Source organism: Typha angustifolia, chromosome 5, assembly GCF_048772165.1.
Source record: "Typha angustifolia cultivar Huaian chromosome 5, ASM4877216v1, whole genome shotgun sequence".
NCBI lineage: Eukaryota > Viridiplantae > Streptophyta > Magnoliopsida > Poales > Typhaceae > Typha > Typha angustifolia.
Window position 1 is genome coordinate 1,950,596 of NC_133243.1, and position 18,391 is coordinate 1,968,986.

An 18,391-nucleotide genomic window follows, 5' to 3' on the forward strand; every position below is an offset into this window, starting at 1 on the left:
GTATTCTCAGACACAAAATCCAAATGCTGATTATTATCCTCCTCAAACGCAAGTCACACAACAAGATCCATACAATTTGACTAGTATGATAGAATCACTTTTTGGAGCATCAGGTCCCAAATATCAATATTTACAACTTATGGTGATTATGATGATGAAGACTAGAAATTTACGAGAACCAGGTCGGTATTCAACAAAGTTTTAAATTTTGAATAAGTTAATACATTTTTTTAAGTTTTTAGACTTCATATGTGAGTAATTTTTGTTTTCTTATTTTTTGTCATTTTTTCTAAATTTTTCTGCATTTTTCTGCATTTTTAAATAATATTTAGAATTTAATATAATTAAAAAATAGTCTGATCCGATACAAACGGCCAATACGTATCGTTTTTCTAGACGGCCGATACCGATCCCGGGAACCTTGGTTATTCTGCACATATTCTTGTAGGCCTATGGTCATAAAAATTCAATTTATTTTTAATAAATTTTGAGATTTTCTCTCTTTCCCAACTTTTGTCTACTCACAAAAGTTAAATTTTGATGCCTAAATCTAGTATTACTAAAATCTACAGATCAAAGAAAGGCTTTTTATCAGTATTCACCTACAAATCAACTGAAATATGTATACAACTTCAATTAAGGTCCTCCATGTTTGAAGACTAGACATTTAGGCATTACCAAAAGAAGAAGATATGCTCAGCGTAATAAAGAATCAAAGATCAAGTAGTGATACATGTACACTAGCTGCATAAATATCAAATCCTGGAGCTCAGAAAACTCTCTGAAATTATGCAAACCTCGTAAATTGAGTCGCTGTCATCCTCTTTGAATTGCTTCAAATCTGTAACATTGCAATGTTTAAGTAGTAACTTCCTATACTGGCAACGTCTGGCATTTCGTATAACAGATTTCAGAAGACACAGAAGTATGTGATACCTGATGATGCCAAATTACTCGTTATTAGGTAGAGCTGGAAAAAGAACGGAAAAAATAATAATGAAAGCATAGGCCAAAATTCAGAAAAAAGGAAGATTAATATACGCAAGTGCTGGGGACAGAATCTTCTTTAAAAATGGCCAAGTTCTGCCAAAGATTACAGTAACATCTTAAAATTAGCTACAAGATATCAAGGTGGAGCCATCTAGTGAAAGGATGACAATCAAGAATGGTATTGAAGCCCTTCAAATGTTTTAATGTCTGCAGATGTACCAATCTAAATGTCAAGAACTTGCATGCATGCCTCTCTAAAAGCTCAAAATTTGCATATAGTGTCCTGCATATATCACATTATATATAGAGAGAGACAGAGACAGAGACAGAGACAGAGAGACAGAGTTAAGCAGCTCTCAAAGGTTTATAGGCAAGAGACTTTCCATCATGAGAAGTCTTCCATGATCGTAATATTCATGCAGCAGTAACAGAAGAAAGACGAGATTATACTTGGGTACTCCAACAGAAATTTAAAAATTTTAATGTAGAATAATTAATTATATGAAAACAAGGAATTATAAAGTACTATAAGTTGCTACTCACAAGCAATCGGATTTGTAGGTAGTGGAGCCACCATAACATATGCAAGGCAGGAAATTCAAGCAGCTATCAGGAAACCCGAAGATATGCTTCATAAGTGAGTGTGCCCCAGAATCATTTGGTTTTAATCTATTAAGAATGTCTATATATCATGAAAGGATTGTATAGCAGGAAATACCTAAATCGATGCACAATAATCCGTACAATAACTCACTGGAGTCATAGAAAAATTACCTAATACAGGAAAATATGAACATGACTCTGCATTTCATGGGACCTCAAATTAGGATACCTATTTAAAAAAACTGGAGTAAATGAATATGAAACAATTGCAGTATGTGGAATATGAGGCATATTTGTTATTTCAGTGGATATCGCTATTATTACTGTCTTGTAACGATGACAAAGACGATGGACACGGATATTTATGATATTCACCATGGAGCTCGATCTGGTTTTGAATATTACACTCTTTATGTGAAAAAACAAATTTCTTTTTGTATCATTCCTTGAATATTTATGGTTTCCCAACATTTTATATCATAATTTTGAATTTTGTGCAATTGAAAAAAAGCCGGATACCGATACTGATATTACTATTCCAAACCTTGACTAGTTATTTACCTTTTGTGATGTAAAAGGAAACATGACCTTTTGTGATGGAAAAAGAAACATGAACCAAAGACACATCTAGAAAATAGTTTTAAATTCCTATGAGTTGAAATGAGGAGAAAGGTAATTAGTCTAGATAGATTTGGTGTGATCCAAAGTTTTTACACATCATTAGAAATTGTGGCTGACACTAAAATAAAGATAGAACCATTAAGAAAAATATAAGCCAAGCAAGGCACATGCTGTATAAGATATATGTTTGGAAATAAATAGAACAGACTTCTGAATGGAAAAAAAATACAGTATACCATATTTGGCATAAATTTCACTCCTTTAATAGTTTTCATCTAAACCTGTCAACTTCTTGTCTATAGTATACTTAAAAACTAAACGAAAAAAGGCAAAACTTCTCATATTTCAAATCAATTATACATGCAAAGAGTCTCTCATGTAGCAGAATGGTATAATTGATGGAGTTACATGAATCAGTGAAAAATTCATATGCTGTTTGCTAATTGTTGTAGGAGATCAGTAACATAAAAAGGATACGATTTCGTGGAAAGATAGAGAAGGATGATGATTTGTTATAAAAAATATATTGTCTCTTTATTTGAGCATCCGTTGATACTTTCCGTGAAGCTCGCATCGTCAAGCAATGAAAGCAGTGTGGACTATTCTGCATGCAGCTAGAAGTCAGAGAAGCAAAAAGTTTCTAAGAATGTAAAGTGAACCATATGACAATGTACTTTTGCAAAATATATACTATAATACTTGTAAATTTGCATCTCGACATTGAATGTTCTTATAGTCCATGACTGTGCTTTGACAAACCGCCCAACCTGGATGCCTTTCTAAATTTATTCAGAACTATAAATGAGTTAAAAACTCACAAGATCACTATAGAGCTTACTTTCACATCCATATGCAAGATCATCTATAATAGTAGAGAAACTGCTAAATATAAAGCATTCAACTGTACATCTATAAATTTTTTTCCAAGACATCCAGAACTCCAAGAGCTCCCAAAAGGTGGGCACACTCAGGCTAGCACAACGATGACCAAGCCGATCCCTGCTTGGCACGGGGCATGCCGGTCCCTAGTCGGCACACCATCGGCACGCCCCTGCATGCCACCAGCATACCTTTACCATATTTTTAATAAAACATTTAAAGTATTTAAAAATGTTTTGGAGTCTTCAGCGTGTCAGCCTTTAGTTTTTTGTTTGAAGATATGTATTAAAGGTTACATTAAAGACTTTTATCTTTAGATTATTTTTGAATTTTATTAAAGATATAGTAATAATCAAATAGAAACATTATGCACATATTATGATTGAATATAATCATTAAAATTAATATTAATGAGCAATGATTCAACACTCCATAATATGATTGAAATAGGAAAAAGTAAAAAAAATTGAATGGATCTATTTCGGATCAATAAAATCTGTTTTGAACCTCTAAGAGATTTATCACTAATGGATCCAACAACGGCCATCATTGTTACCAATGTTATTTTCGATACTGATTAGAAACTGGGGGAAACTAGTTTTCCCTTGGCTTCAGTCAGTATCGATTCAAAATCGACCAATGCTAATTTAAAATCGTCGCAGGGACCAGTTTTTCCTTGATTTTGACCAATATCTACTATATCAAGCCAATACCAATCATATCAGTCCAGTATCAACAATTGTTCTTTGGTCTTGACCATTATCTACTATATCAATTCAGTTTCAATTGTATCGGTTCAATAGTATTAGTCATATTTTTTCCTTTATATGAACTATTTGCCAATAGCATCATGAATTGCATCTATCTTTAATACAGCTCGGACATCAATTATTGATGTCCTAATGTCTCAACTCTTGAGCACCACATTTTATGCTTCCTTCCTTTTTTTAGCTTTTCTTTTAACACTCATACACTCACCTCTGTTGCAAAGTAGTTGTTAACCTCACATAAAAGAGGCCTCCTACCCCCTCCCCTTGTTACTATCCTATGTGAGCAATCTAGTCTTTTCTCAACTTCTAGATTTTTTTAATTTAAATAACTAAAAATAGTCTAATCCTTGAACTAGATAGTGAATGATATTTGATAAAACAAATAGTTAAGCATGTAAATATACTTATATAAATTCATCCTCAAATCAGATTTTTATAGCAAACAAAGTGTATGATATGTATTGAATGTCAAGGTTGATGAAGATGAAAGTATAGTAGATCCTACATAGCTTGACTTTTGGTTATTAGTTTTCTTTTTATTTTTATTTAAAATTGTAGCCATGTAGTGCAGCACTATTCACATTTCACAATACTGTTGAGTCAATACAATACTATTTACAGTGAACAATACCAAGGAATATTTTATTATTATCTTATTGAAGAGTCATAAATAGTCTAGATTAGGATTTGTTTAGGCTAAAGAGTCCTATTAGATTAAAAGCGTGTTTCTTAAAAGTTATTATTTTCCAATAAAAGCTGTCAAAAGCCCAATGTGTAATGAACAAAATGGAGTTATCAAAGGAAATTTTCTTTTGGCAAGGTGTATCATGTTATCTCCCTCTTTCCTTTTATCTATTCTCTCTCTCTAAAATATTTAGATCTTTCTCTCTTGTTCTCTTCATCTTCCGCCTTCTCTCGTTTCTTTATTCGTCTCTACCAAGGTTCCTAGTAACGGGATCGAGATCGGTATCGGCTGTCTGAAAAATGATACATATTGGCCATATTGGCCGCTCGTATCAGATTGAATTATTTTTTAATTATGTGAAATTCTAAATATTATATTTAAATTGTAGAAAAATTTCTAAAAATTTAGAAAAAGTGACAGAAAAATAATAAAATAAAAATTACTCAAATATGAAGCCTAAAATCTTAAAAAATATATTAACCTACTCAAAATTTAAAACTTTGATGAATATCAAGCTGGCTCTCGTAAATTTCTATGGTCTTCATCATCATAATTACCATAAATTTGTAGATAATGATGCCTAGGACCTGATGCTTTAAAAAGTGATTTTGTCGTACTATTCATACTGTATAGATCTTGTTGTGTGATTTGTGTCTAAAAAAAATAATAACTAACATATAAATCTTGTGTCTAAGAATACTAAAGATAATAACTAGCAAATAAATTTTATGATGGCTCCAAATAATAAATACTCAATGCACTATAATCATAGAAAGCAACATTCTCATGACGACATTGCAGATATGTATATACATCCTCAATTTCTTTGTCTTCAATCTTTATGCATTCTTGACTTTTCTCAGCAAATGTAGATGGGATGATCTCACCACTAGGTGTATCATCAGGATTATGACCAATACTGGTAGGTATACTATCTCTCGCTGCCAAACGACTCGTAGCAACCTCTGCCCTCATTGTAGTCTCCCCCAATATATCATCTAACCAAAGATTATCTCTGTCATCTGATAATCTATCCTCTATTTCTCTAATCCACAGAGTCAAGAGGTCTTATTCATTAAAATCATAATTTAAATCAATCAATTGTTCATTTTCTGTTTTTCTTCTTAAATTTTTCTCCTTCAGTCTCATATTATAATAACTAAAAATTAACTTCTCCAATTTTTTCATTGTCAATCGGTTGCGTATTTTAGTGCGGATTAAGGAGAAAGTAGTCTAATTTCTTTCACACTGTGATGAAAACATAATTTGACTTAAAATCTTCTTTGTTATTGATGTCAAATTTAGTGCCTCCTATTATTTAGTTGGAATGTTATGAAATATAATTATAGCAACTTTAGCAGTATTGAATTGCTCAGTTCCTAATCTATATCTTCAATTTGAAATAAAAAATATATTATTGCATATATTTAATAAGAAACTGATTATATTGAAAGTTAAAAGTTGAAAAAATTAATAATAAAATTATTTAATTGAATCATAACTCACTTCTTTATCGTAAAAGATTTGTTTATGAATATCGAACTCAAACCTGCTAATTATTTTCCTAACTCCCAAAAAGACTTCACTATTATTATTGATATTTGTAAAGAATTGAAATCTTGGATTAAGAAAATACCCTATAGAAAAATAAAATTTGTATACATTCAAATTTTTAAATATTCATAAATAAAAATAAATTAGTAAATTAAAACTTAAAAGCATATCTACCACCACTAACATGTATATATCTCCATGTAGTTGTCTATTCCATCTAAAATCGATCTCCTTTCCTTCCTATAACTTTAGCCCACATTTTTTTATTTACTATTTTGCTATGTCTATCGCCTCATATAAAAAACTCATCTCAGACTTATCATCACTATTTACAAGTTGTAATATTTTAACAAGAAGCTTAAATACTGTGGTAGCAATTGTAATATTATCCTAAAATGCATTTCCAATAACCATGTTTTTTTCAAAGTTTCACCTAAAGTTTTATCTTTAGGGTTTATATTCTTAATTCTTATAGATTACTCCTATAATGTAAACATCCGCGTAATATCATCCTTATAACACATGATGCTCTCTAAGAGTCAAATTTTTTAAAATTTTACCTAAAGTTTATCTATAAATTTTATATTCTTAATTTTTATAAATCACTGATGTGATATAAACATCCGTATAATATCATCCTTGTAGCACATAATGCTCTCGAAAGACAAATAAAGTGAGTGGCAAATCTAGTAACGCCATGTCTAATGATCTCCCTACCAATAGTTATCTACCCAATTAAATTAAAAACTCAATCATGATTATATATAAAATTTGTCAACATCTGACCTTCATGTATAACCATATCAATTTCAGACTTTTTTGCAATATCCTCTAATATTAGATCAATACAATGTGCAACACATGACGTCCAATATAAATGAAATCTTTTAACCATAAGTAAATTTCCAGCAGCTTTATAATTAGCCCCATTATCAGTAACCACTTAAACTACTCTTTTTTCACCTATTTTTTATACCACCTCATTCATCAAAAGACAAACATAATCTACATTTTTTATATAAGCAATAGCAACCAGACGTTAGAAATATTATCCTCATGCCCGAGTACACTAAGAAATTAATTATATTTCTTCTTTTTTATATACTCCATACATCACACATCAGTGTACAACCAAATTCATCCCGATACCATTTAAAAGTCTTAATGTAAGTACGAAGCTCATCTATCTCTAAGTCAAAATATTTAGTACCAATATCATTTGAGCTAAGAAGCGAAAAACTAAGCCCTACTGATTGTATAGTATCCACCATAGTGTGATAATAATGATTATTAGCTACATTAAAAGAAATATAGTTGAAGAAGAAAAATTTAGAGATAACCCTACTATTATATTTCTTTATATTTTTAATTCATTTGAGAGCTGTCTTCATAGCAGTCTATCTATGACCCCTTTTTCTGAAGATACATATCTATTGGTCTAATATTTTCAAACTCTACTGTAACACTAGGAGTCCTAGGGTTAGAACAGTTGCCCCCATCTTCTCTCTCTAGATATGAACTGATCTTGATCTTTGAAAGTTACCACCACTGTTTTTCTCATCTCTTTCTCCTCTCTATGTATATTTCTACTTTTTTATTGCCCTTATAATCTATCTCTCTTTATCATCCTCCCCATTCTGCTTATTGTTATCATCATCAATGTGTACAAGAGTATACATCACTTCTTCATGAATTATTGACTTTATCTATTGTGTAAATTGTTTATCCTTCTTTTTGCTAATTAGATGAGTCAATATCTGTTTTCTACCTTCCACGGACATCTGAGTGCAAACTGCTACATTTTCTTACCTTCTAACTAATTTTTCTTTCAAACAACTAACACCACCATTCATTTCTTTTCTACATTAGTTGCATTTAACATATTTTTTATCTTGCCCAATAGTACTGCAATGTTGTCACCCGATGTCGGTATCATATAACTTCTCTTTTGAAACCATTGATATTTTATATTTTTTACTATAACTCTGTAACTAAAAAACATAAACAAAAATCAAAATAAAATATAAAATAATTTAAAATTTAAGAAAATAAAACCCTCAATTTTTTTCTAATTTTTTTTCTTCACTTCTTCCCCCCCTCTCAGGTTCTTAGTAGATCACCGCAGGAAGAGAGAAAGAATGAGCAAGAAATTTAAAAAAAAATTCGCCCGAGGTCACCGAATCTTCGATGAGAATGTTGCCAGAGATCTACTTGGTCACCACTGGAGGAGGTGAGAAAGAAGAGCAAGAGAGAAAGAGAAAGAAGAGAGAGACGGAGAGACAAATAGAGAGAAAAGGAGTGAGGTGGGGAGGATATCAATTATTGATGTTCCCTAGGACAGATCCAACCCGTTCCCACCCATTTTGGGCTGGATTGGACGATACGGTTGATCTCATCCGAAACAGATTAGGTATCAAACGAAACCAGCCAACCAGCTAGTTTCGGCTAGGATCGAGATTAGCTAGGGCAGAAACTGGGAGCCTTCATCTCTACGAGTAGGTTCACCTTTGCATAGTAGGACCTGCCCAATTTGTCCTACACCCAACATTATTGTTGACAGTATGATGAAAGTGGTTCATTTTAGACCTGTCACAGTAAACTTAGTGAGGTAGGAAATAAAAGAACATTAGATTGTCTTTCCCATTCAATGAAACATAGTTCATAGTTGTGCAGGTAAGAGAGCCAAAGTATGGTGAAAATAATCCTCATGAAATGTCCAAATTGTGCAGCAGCTATTTGTTTTATGAGTTTGTGTTCCACTAACTACTTGAATTAATCATAAAGTCTACCATAGGGAAATCCTTGTCCACCACTTTTCATGAATTATATGAATTTACTTCCTTCAATTATGTTAAGACATAATATATATTGTTAGTGCATTACCTAAAAGCCGGATTTTCCAGAGCCCATCAATTCAAACCTCATCTAGTCCTAACTAATCTCTATTTCTATTATCTATTTAAGTGAAGTGTGGAGGTCACACATCTTCTTACCAATTTCTTGTCCACATGTAGTGTATAAGGGGTCGGACATGAAAATGCATGTTAAGGTATGATACACATTGTTGGCTCATTATCTAACTAAAATTTCTGGGATGATAGGGTGTCTAACACATTGGAGACTCGACCTTTTGCAAAAAAAAAAGAAATTTTAGCATTTATGACGGACATATCTGCTGAAGACTAGAAGCCATCTAAGATAATAACAAATAGTGCTGATAAGCTTAATATTAAGGATAGGAAGTGTAAGAAGCATGCAAATAACATGACGATATACAAAGTGACATCATAAAATGGGAGATACTGCTCAAGCTAACCTTCTGAAAATGAATCTGAAGATTATTGCTGTTTTTTGATGAACCAATATTTTCAAAGAGAAGCTCATCTTTATGTTCTTCGGTGAGCATCTTCTTGAAGCATAAGATCTCAGGTGTAAGAGTCTCTTCAGAAAATGTAGATTGAATTCCTAAACTATCCATGATATTGTAGTTTTTCCCTTCAGATACCTCAGCAACATCAGCACTAGACAACTGATGAATGGACTTTTCAGAAGATAACATCGTTCCTCCTTGGTACATATCTATAGCATGCACAGAATGGCAATTTCCATTGTTGGAAACTACAGCATCTTCAGATACAATACATTCAGAAATGCCAATCACCCGCTGATGCTTCAAATCATATGTTTCTAGGGAATGATGAGAGGCATTGACATCAGATACTGTTGGCTCAGTTTCTGTAAATATAGTTTCTCTAGAATAGTTTAACTTCCGTTTTTTGTGGCGTTGCCAACTAAACAATCTTTTGCGCTTTTTGGACTTACTATGGAAAGAAATGGAAGACAGATGAGAAACATCAGTAATAAGTAATCCAAGGGAACCACATCTGTCCTCTGATGATGTCGTGACTTGTTCTAAATGCATATCTTCAGCATGTGAAGAAGCTTCACTCTCAGTGATGAGAGCTTTACCAGATTCTACTTTACAATCATTAACAGAATGCAAAAATTCCTTCTTTTTCAGAATAGATGTTTGACTGATAACATCACTCTTATGCCAACTCCTTTGTTCCTCAGACTGGAAGCATATACTTTTGCCAACTTGTTCTGGAGGTTTTACACTACAATTGGGTTCATAACAGAAACTGTCTGTTCTATGGTCTCTCAATAAAACTTGCAGATCAATTTGTTGACTAGTTCTTTGACATACTAATAGATGCTTTGAAGGATTATAACTTGTCTGGTAACTCTGACAAGGAATGTACTTGTCCACACTTAATGGACAACTAGGCAGCAAAGTGGCATCCACATCTTGTCTCTCTCCAAAACTAGCATGGTTTCTCTTGAATTTATGTCCTAATGAACACTGATCAAAACACTGGTAGTTAACATCTGAATCAAATGCTAAGGAGTTATGATCTTCAAATATAGCTATGATATTAGTGTGCGTCTCTCAAAATGAAGGATAGCCGGAGATAACTACAGCTAATTAAGGAATTAATGAATTATATCCTTCAGACAAAGAAATTTGCCTGTTATCATACACATACACACACATGAACTACCCACATCGTGTAAATTATGAAGCTACAGTACATGAAGTGTCATAATGTAAAATCATTTTGAGAAGCAGCATAGCACATAAAGGTATGAATAAGAACAACTAGTATAATTATTTAAATGAAAGGGAGTAGAGGAAAGTGCTTCAATTAATGGCCTGGAAATCAAATTCAGGAGAGGACTGACAATATTTTCGCAAGGTAATCACAACATCAACAGCAATGAAACAAAACAATAATATGCAAATCTATAACCAATAAAGTAGAAAGTGTGACGTGAGGTCCTCAGCCTAAAAGGTTTTAAGTTAAGCAATTGTATTCCTGCTCAATGGTTCAATATCATAGTTCACCATCAATCTTTCACTCATCTCCCATTTGGATACCAGTAATCATGCTTATTACCCCATCAGCAGGATTTATCTTATTTTTTCTATGTGGATTTCAGTGTAGGTGATGATACTGAGCAGTTTGATGTTACAAACGGACCAGATGGGTGAGCCCAATCACATTGGACTGGGTAACGGAAGAGGGTGAGGGCGTGCCTAACCACCCTAGCGAGTTATCAAATTAATTTTATTAATCAATTGCTTATCAAAGAATTGAGGTTTAGCTTCTAGATAGGTGAGCCGAGTCCGAGCTCTTAAAGTTGGCCAACCGAGTCAAGTTAGGTAGCCACCAAGTCACTTATGGTGCTGTACCTAACCTTAGAATTGATGTGTTAGGCGCATTTACTTTTAGCTCTGCATTATAGGTTCAGTTGATACAGTCGCGCTAGCAGAACCAAGTTGTATTGTACCACCTATAAATACTTAAGTGCTAACCATATTTGGATTATTGAATGAATTGGAATTTGAATTAAATCCTCTCTTCTTCGATCACTCCCTCTGTTCGACCTCCCTCTCTCTCACCGAGCATCGTCCTTGATCATGGCCACCGTCACCGTCGCCCATCCCCTCTCGTCCCTCAAAAATACCTTCCACCTCTCTTCCCTCATCTAGCTTTACATTTTATCCCGCTACCACAGCCATCCTCCATCTTCCACCTTCCAACCACCACTCCATTTTCCACCTTCCATGTCCATCTCGCCACACCTGATCTTTGGTCAGTTTTTTCATCATATCTTTCAATCTACTTATTCGATCGAAGTAATTATGGTTGTGTTGGATCCTTAACTTCCAGAGAGTCAACCTATTGGAATCTCAAGTCTTTTGGACGGCTAGATCGATCAGCATTTATCTCCAAAGTACCGATTTCCAGAGCTGTCCCTTGTTGCGATCACAACCTCCTCGAGGGTGATCGTAACAACTTGGTATCAGAACAGGTCGAACCTTGGACCACATGGAGATAATGACCACCAAGTTTATGGCCTCGAGGTGCATGATCAATGAGGACGTATCGGAGTCGTCAACAACCGGATAAGAGCGAAACAGTACTGACCCCGAAACTCCTTGACACTCGGGTGGTCGGCCGAGTCCAAATCCACCCTCAACCAAGGAATCCCTCATCCAAGAAATCCCTCATGCTGAAAATGATAAGGACTATGAACCACAACCATGGGCAGCTGGTTCAGCCCTTAGACCTAGGGCTACTGCCAGACGGAAGCGGCCAACCACCACGACCACACCCCGATGTCGCAGTCATCGATTGTTCCTAGTTCTCTGGAGTCGAAGGCCATGACTATGGCTTGGCCAGAGCAGCAGGAGGAGGACAAGGGCCTTCAAATGATCTAGGATGCTGACTCGTGGGTTGGACTCGAGTCCAAGTCCAAGCATGAGTCGGAGGAACCACGAACGCGCACACCGGTTTAGAGACCACCTCACCAGGAACCCCTAATGCACCCACTTCCTGCACCAGTTGGGTTTGGATTTGATCCAAATTGGGAGAACGCACTCAAGGGTCGGACAACAAGGCTCAATTTTCCCAAGTACAATGAACGTGATCCACTTGAGTGGATCTTCAAGATGGAGAGGTTCTTCCAATTTTAAGGGATGCTCGAAGAATATAAGGTGGTCATGGCATCATTCCATCTTAAGAAAACCCTGCTGCAATGGTTCCACTCGATAAGCTCCTACCATCAATTCTGGACTTAGGCCGAGTTCACCAAGTGGTTTGGTCCATATGGATATTACAATGCAATGCTCAACAAGGTGTGCCAAAAGACGATAGTGAAGGCATGTGTGGAAAAGTTCAAGAGCATCCACAGTCATTGCAATCCACCATGGTCCGATATTTACCAACGAAGTGCCTTTCTCTCAGGTCTTCACGGCGACATCCAAGTTGACGTCAAAGCCCTAAGGCCGAGCACTATGGAGGAGATGGTGGAGGACGACGCACTGCTCATGGATGAGAAGCATCACAAGTTGAGGATGCACCAACGAGCATGGACGGGACGAGACTTGCACCAAACCACGCGGCTGAGCGCACCCAACGGTAACGCGGCACCAGATTGGAGAGCGACGATGATTAGTGCTGGGCTGGGAGCACCCTTGAAGCTCTTTAACGACATGAAGCATCCAGTTAGAACTCTGGACAGACTATCACACCTGCTCAGGTGGAGCGACGCTCCAAAAGGCTATGCTTCCGTTGTGATGAGAAGTACATGCCCGGTCATCGCTGCTCACAATCGAAAGGCGTTGTTTTGCTTCTCGACAACCCAGAGGATGACATGGAGAACTTTGCTACTACAGAAAGTCTAGAGGAGTCGAGAAATAATGGTAGGCGAGGTGAAGGAGAAAGAAGAGATGACAATTATAGTTTCGCTGCACATGTACTCAAGCACAGCAAAGCCAAAAGAGTTGTGAGTGAATGGAATTATCAAGCGAGCTATGGTTCAGATCTTGATAGACACATGAAGCACCCACAACTTCCTAAACAAAAAGCTTCTAAGGGAGGTTGCACTCGAAGTGGAGCCGATAGTGGATTTGGAGGTGAGGATAGGCGATGGCTCAAGACAGTTCTGATGAGGTGTGTCGAGGCGTGCCGCTATGGGTGCAAGACTCTACCTTTAGTGTGGACTTGTACCCACTAGCTTTCCAAGGAGTAGATGTCATCCTAGACGTCCAATGGCTACAGAGTTTGGGTCCGGTAACATTTGACTTCATCGGCATGCGAATGGCAATTCGGAGGGGCGTGCAAGAAGAATGGCTTGAACCCTACCTAGCACTCCATGGTGGGGCTGTCTCGGACACAATAGGCAAGACTGAAGGTGGTGGGCATGATGTAGGTCTCGCACAAGGACAAGCTACATGTAGTTCCATAGGAACTCGAGGCAAACTCACACCCAGTCAAGCCGAACAACTTGACTAAATTTTTTTTATTCCAATTTCCTTGTGTTTCAGGCCGGAAGGGTGACCACTTGGAAGGACCACCCGAGGTGATTAGGCTCAAGATATAGAGAACTTTTATGGACCCTTTTAGATGGATCAACAAGACCTGGTTCCATGAAATCAAACCCGAGCCTAAAGGGATCAAGTCCGAGCTGATGTTACCAAATTCCAAGTTGCGTTGTGGTGGAGTGGTGGATGAAACCAAGTTGAGGTCAAAGATGCTGAAGCCAAACCAAGTTAAGAAGATGCAGCTTGAAGACGGACCCGAATCGGGCATGGACGCGACTCAACCGAGTCAAGGCAAGTGCAGAATGTCAACCTGCAGCGACAGTACAAGGATCTCGAGAGGCGGAGACAGCAGTTTGGGATCCGGACGGGATGATGACTTTCCATTGGCTCAGCTCGGCTATATACCTTTCATGGGAGCAGCAGAGGAGCACGGAGGTTCTAGCGGTCGATGGAGTGGGAAAGACATTCCATTGCTAGCGAAGAACCTACGATGGCGAGCGTCGGAATGGTGGCTGCATTGGGGATTGAATGTTTGTCCCAATTTGAATTGCCAACTTTCCATACGGGGTGTGATTAGCAATCCAAGTTAGGATGACATATCAAGTCAGTTTTTCCATCATATCTCCCAATTTACTCATTCGATCGACGTGATTCCAATTGCATTAGATCCCTGACTTCTAGAGGATCAACTTATTAGAATCTCAATTCTTTTGGATGGCTATATCGATCAGCATTTATCTCAAATGTACCGATTCCAAATCGTCCGGAGTTGTCCCTTGTTGTGATCGCAACCTCCTCGAAGGTGATCGTAACATTTGATAACTCAAAAATCTTCTTCATTCTTGTATGAAAACTTCCTAAATCTCAAATTTTCAAATAATTATTGATAGGATAAGTGTAACAATGCAGAGAAGGATGACATGGGTTATGTGGCCTATAGCACACTTTACAAATGCGTGTTTTTCTGGCACAAATCATCTGAATCTTCTCACATAAGATATTGGCTTCTTGTTTGTGAGCGGCCATTATATAATGAAGTACGACCACTCAACATACACAACATCCATGATCTGCAATCATCATCAACTGAGAGGAACCTCCATCATTAAGTTTGCATTTAGAATCTAATAAAGCAGTGGAAGATTTTCTGAACTTACCAAACATTCTTTCCTAAACTCATCTCCCTTTGGGCAAATATTTTTTGTTACTACTATCATATTTGAGAAATATATGCCACTAAGATCTTAAGCACATCAAATAACAACAATAATGAGTTTTGACAAGCACAACATAAGCATACGAAATGAAAGTCATCAAGTTTAGGAAAGCCTTACAAAAGTTAGACTACCAGTAAAAAAATAAGGAGCTTCTGCAAGACCAAGATACTGCAATGTCTTCAGTGTAGCACAGCAGTTAGCAATAAAGTAAGCACAGAAGATACAAAAGGTCATATCAAATCACAGTATAATTACCGCATTAGGTATGATCTCCATTCGCTCCTGATTTCTTGATGTTAATGAGGTACGCAAAAAATCTGAGCTCTGAAGAAGTGTATTTAGTCGAGGACCTGCTACCTGATGGTAGCCTCTATTTTTAACAGGTAGAAAAATAGATGAATATCTTAGAAGAAAAATCATCAGTGGATCACCAATCTGCATGTGAAACATTTTCACATAAAATGAAGAGCAACTTTATTATGAAACCTAGATAAATTCCAACTTGGATAGCATTATAAGCTTACCCTAGTCAAAAGAAGATCCCAAGTGCATGAACAAACAAATTCACCAAGGGGACTGAAGTGAACTTGCTGATGTGGACAAGGGGAAAATAACTATCAGAAAATAAAAATCCAAAAAAGAAGCAATTGGCATCACTCAAGTATCAAATAGGAGCATCGCAATATAACTGATAAAGATGAAATCGAGATATTACTTGACCATAATGGGGCTTTTTGCCTTCATGAATTAGAAAAACTGCATCTACATATATAAACTGTAATATTATAACCAGTTTTTACTTTGTAACCATTAAATATCCTTTCCAAGGGCCAGGTTGCGCTCATGTGCAGCATCTGACATCCATTTCAATTAATTGGATGTCAAAGCACATCCTCTCAAAAAAACTATGGGAAGAAAAAAGGGAAGTCATAACACTTTTGTCTACATTGATTTTTCATTTAAACTTGAAATGCATGAAACCTAATTGCATCTGCAAGAACTTCAAACAGAAAAGATAAAGCTCCAATTTTATATCAAATTAAAATTAAATATTGCTTACAATCACAACCAACCAAATGAAAGCCCATGCATCACAAGTCTATGAACTCCTCAAACTATGGAGCCTCTGATACATTTTTGTTTCAGCATTTCAATATCCCATAAGTTGAGCACGATGAACTCTAGTATGTACTATGTAGCTTATGTTACATGGAAATAATATCTGTATGGAAGTGCTCCTTCATTTTCTTGTTTAGAAATGTCCTAAGTATTAAATACAAACACTGCATACGCTTGGTAGTTGGTACTTGTCTAGCACAAGGCTTCAAGTAAACCAAAAGGTAGAACAAATAGAAAGATTAAGCATGAGAATGAAAATTATAGAAACAAATGGAGCATATTGCTGAGGAAAAGCATGTAGCAAACCAGCAAGCTGATCAAAGGGCTACCCAAGGGGGACAACGAGTAGGAGAATTGGAAGTTTGAGCTAACAATCATTGATTCTTAATATACAAAAGATAGCCATGTTGATAACATATTATGAAGTTATCCACATACCTTATTATAACTGTTGCATAGCACATTGTCAATCCTGTCTGAACTATCCATTATCAACTCAATTGTGCTCCTGACAATCTGAACCTTAGTCAGTACTTTTGAAGAAACAACAAAACTAATAGATCAGGCAATCCAAATTTCAACGAACAAAAAAACAAAAGAAAAATGACAACCGAAAACCCTCCACAAATCAGATTTCTGTGGTCCTTCACTAAATTTGACAATACATGAAGGACCACATTCTCCTAAGTGAATACACCAACAAAAAAAGCCCAGAACAGAGAATATAACATCAAAACTCAAGTAAGTTACGCAAAGGAGATAATAAGTACATATAACTGTACATTGAGAAAGAATATATGAAAACATACCCTCAGCACCTTACAAATCAAAATAATTAAACCAAAGAAACAAAAAGATAAAATTATATATATATATACGCAAAGGAGATAATAAGTACATATAACTGTACATTGAGAAAGAATATATGAAAATATACCCTCAGCACCTTACAAATCAAAATAATTAAACCAAAGAAACAAAAAGATAAAATTATATATATATATATATGAAAGTTGATAGTTTCCTCAGAAAGTGAATGATGGGATTAGAAAGAGAAAATAACAAGTGAAAGTGATGTAGGAGCATAAAAGCCGACAAAATAATCTAGATTAGATAATTGATAGTCAATCTTTAGGTGTCTTTATTGAGTCAAGTCTAATTAGGATTAAGTTTATTTGGTTAGTGTTCTAATTTTCGTCCTTTAGTTTACCTGTTCTAATATATTTTCACAGCTTCTATATTAAGGTTTGTTTTGGGCTTAATTTAAGGATTTTGAGTCCCTCCTTCATGGATTTAGTCTTGAGTCATTTTTTATTATGTACTTGTTTATTTATCATGTTTAGGATTGTATTTGCTTATTCTAAATTTAGGATTCTATTTACTTATTGTTATTATAAGATCTATATATAGATCAACTTTTACCTAGTTAGAGGCAATGAATGAATGAAGAATTTTGAAATTTGCCTGTATCGTAAGTTTTGGGATTGAAAACCTAATTTTAGTGATGAGGTGTAAAACCCTACCTCTCTTATTCCTTTCCAACCACATCTTCCCTAAAATCCTAATGATCCCCATTGTTTCACACTATGTTTGATATCTAAGCAATAGTTTTTAGGGTTTAAAATTATTAACCTCACTGCAGCACTATTCATCTCCACACCGCCAATTCAATTTTTGTTCTTTTTCCTCATCTCTCAGCCAATCACCACCCTACCCTTCTCTAATCATTTCAACCACCACCATCTTGGCTCCTCCACTCCGCAACTGCGGCCACTAGTTTTATCTACCACCCCACGTTCTTCGCCACCAATCCTAACCGCAAACGATGCCACCTTGCCCATCGATCTGGCTACCAAATCTCCTTGCCTTCACGTAGTCCAACTTTTCCTTACCAGCGCAGTCCGACGTCGTGGTTGGCACTTGTCCTAGCCATTGCACGCCATCTTCTCAAACTCATCATCGGATCCAAAGGCGATCCCGAACTAATATGGTTAGCGGATCTCCGCACCCACGACTCCCTAATGCCAACTTCCCCATAGTTTTTACCTTCCCACAATTGTCA

General features: G+C 36.0%; 1 protein-coding gene across 9 annotated transcripts in view; it reads right to left on the reverse strand.

Annotated features, from left to right (window-relative positions):
• Positions 1-18,391, reverse strand: part of LOC140760111 (telomerase reverse transcriptase) — a 75,815-nt gene that overhangs the window by 50,976 nt on the left and 6,448 nt on the right. For 4 of the 9 annotated variants that reach the window (XR_012104333.1, XM_073096932.1, XM_073096926.1 and 1 more), the window contains exons 2-9: positions 16,768-16,845; positions 15,735-15,824; positions 15,466-15,645; positions 15,328-15,387; positions 9,419-10,465; positions 2,692-2,818; positions 1,534-1,672; positions 798-936 (exon numbers count right to left, since the gene is read on the reverse strand). Coding sequence is in view for 8 of the 9 variants with exons in the window: in XM_073096932.1 (XP_072953033.1) it covers positions 798-936; positions 1,534-1,672; positions 2,692-2,818; positions 9,419-10,465; positions 15,328-15,387; positions 15,466-15,645; positions 15,735-15,824; positions 16,768-16,845 (1,860 nt within the window). In the remaining variant the exon portion in view is untranslated. The remainder of the gene's footprint in view (positions 1-797; positions 937-1,533; positions 1,673-2,691; positions 2,819-9,418; positions 10,466-15,327; positions 15,388-15,465; positions 15,646-15,734; positions 15,825-16,767; positions 16,846-18,391) is intronic. The other 5 variants (XM_073096928.1, XM_073096927.1, XM_073096931.1 and 2 more) reach the window with 5 other exon arrangements.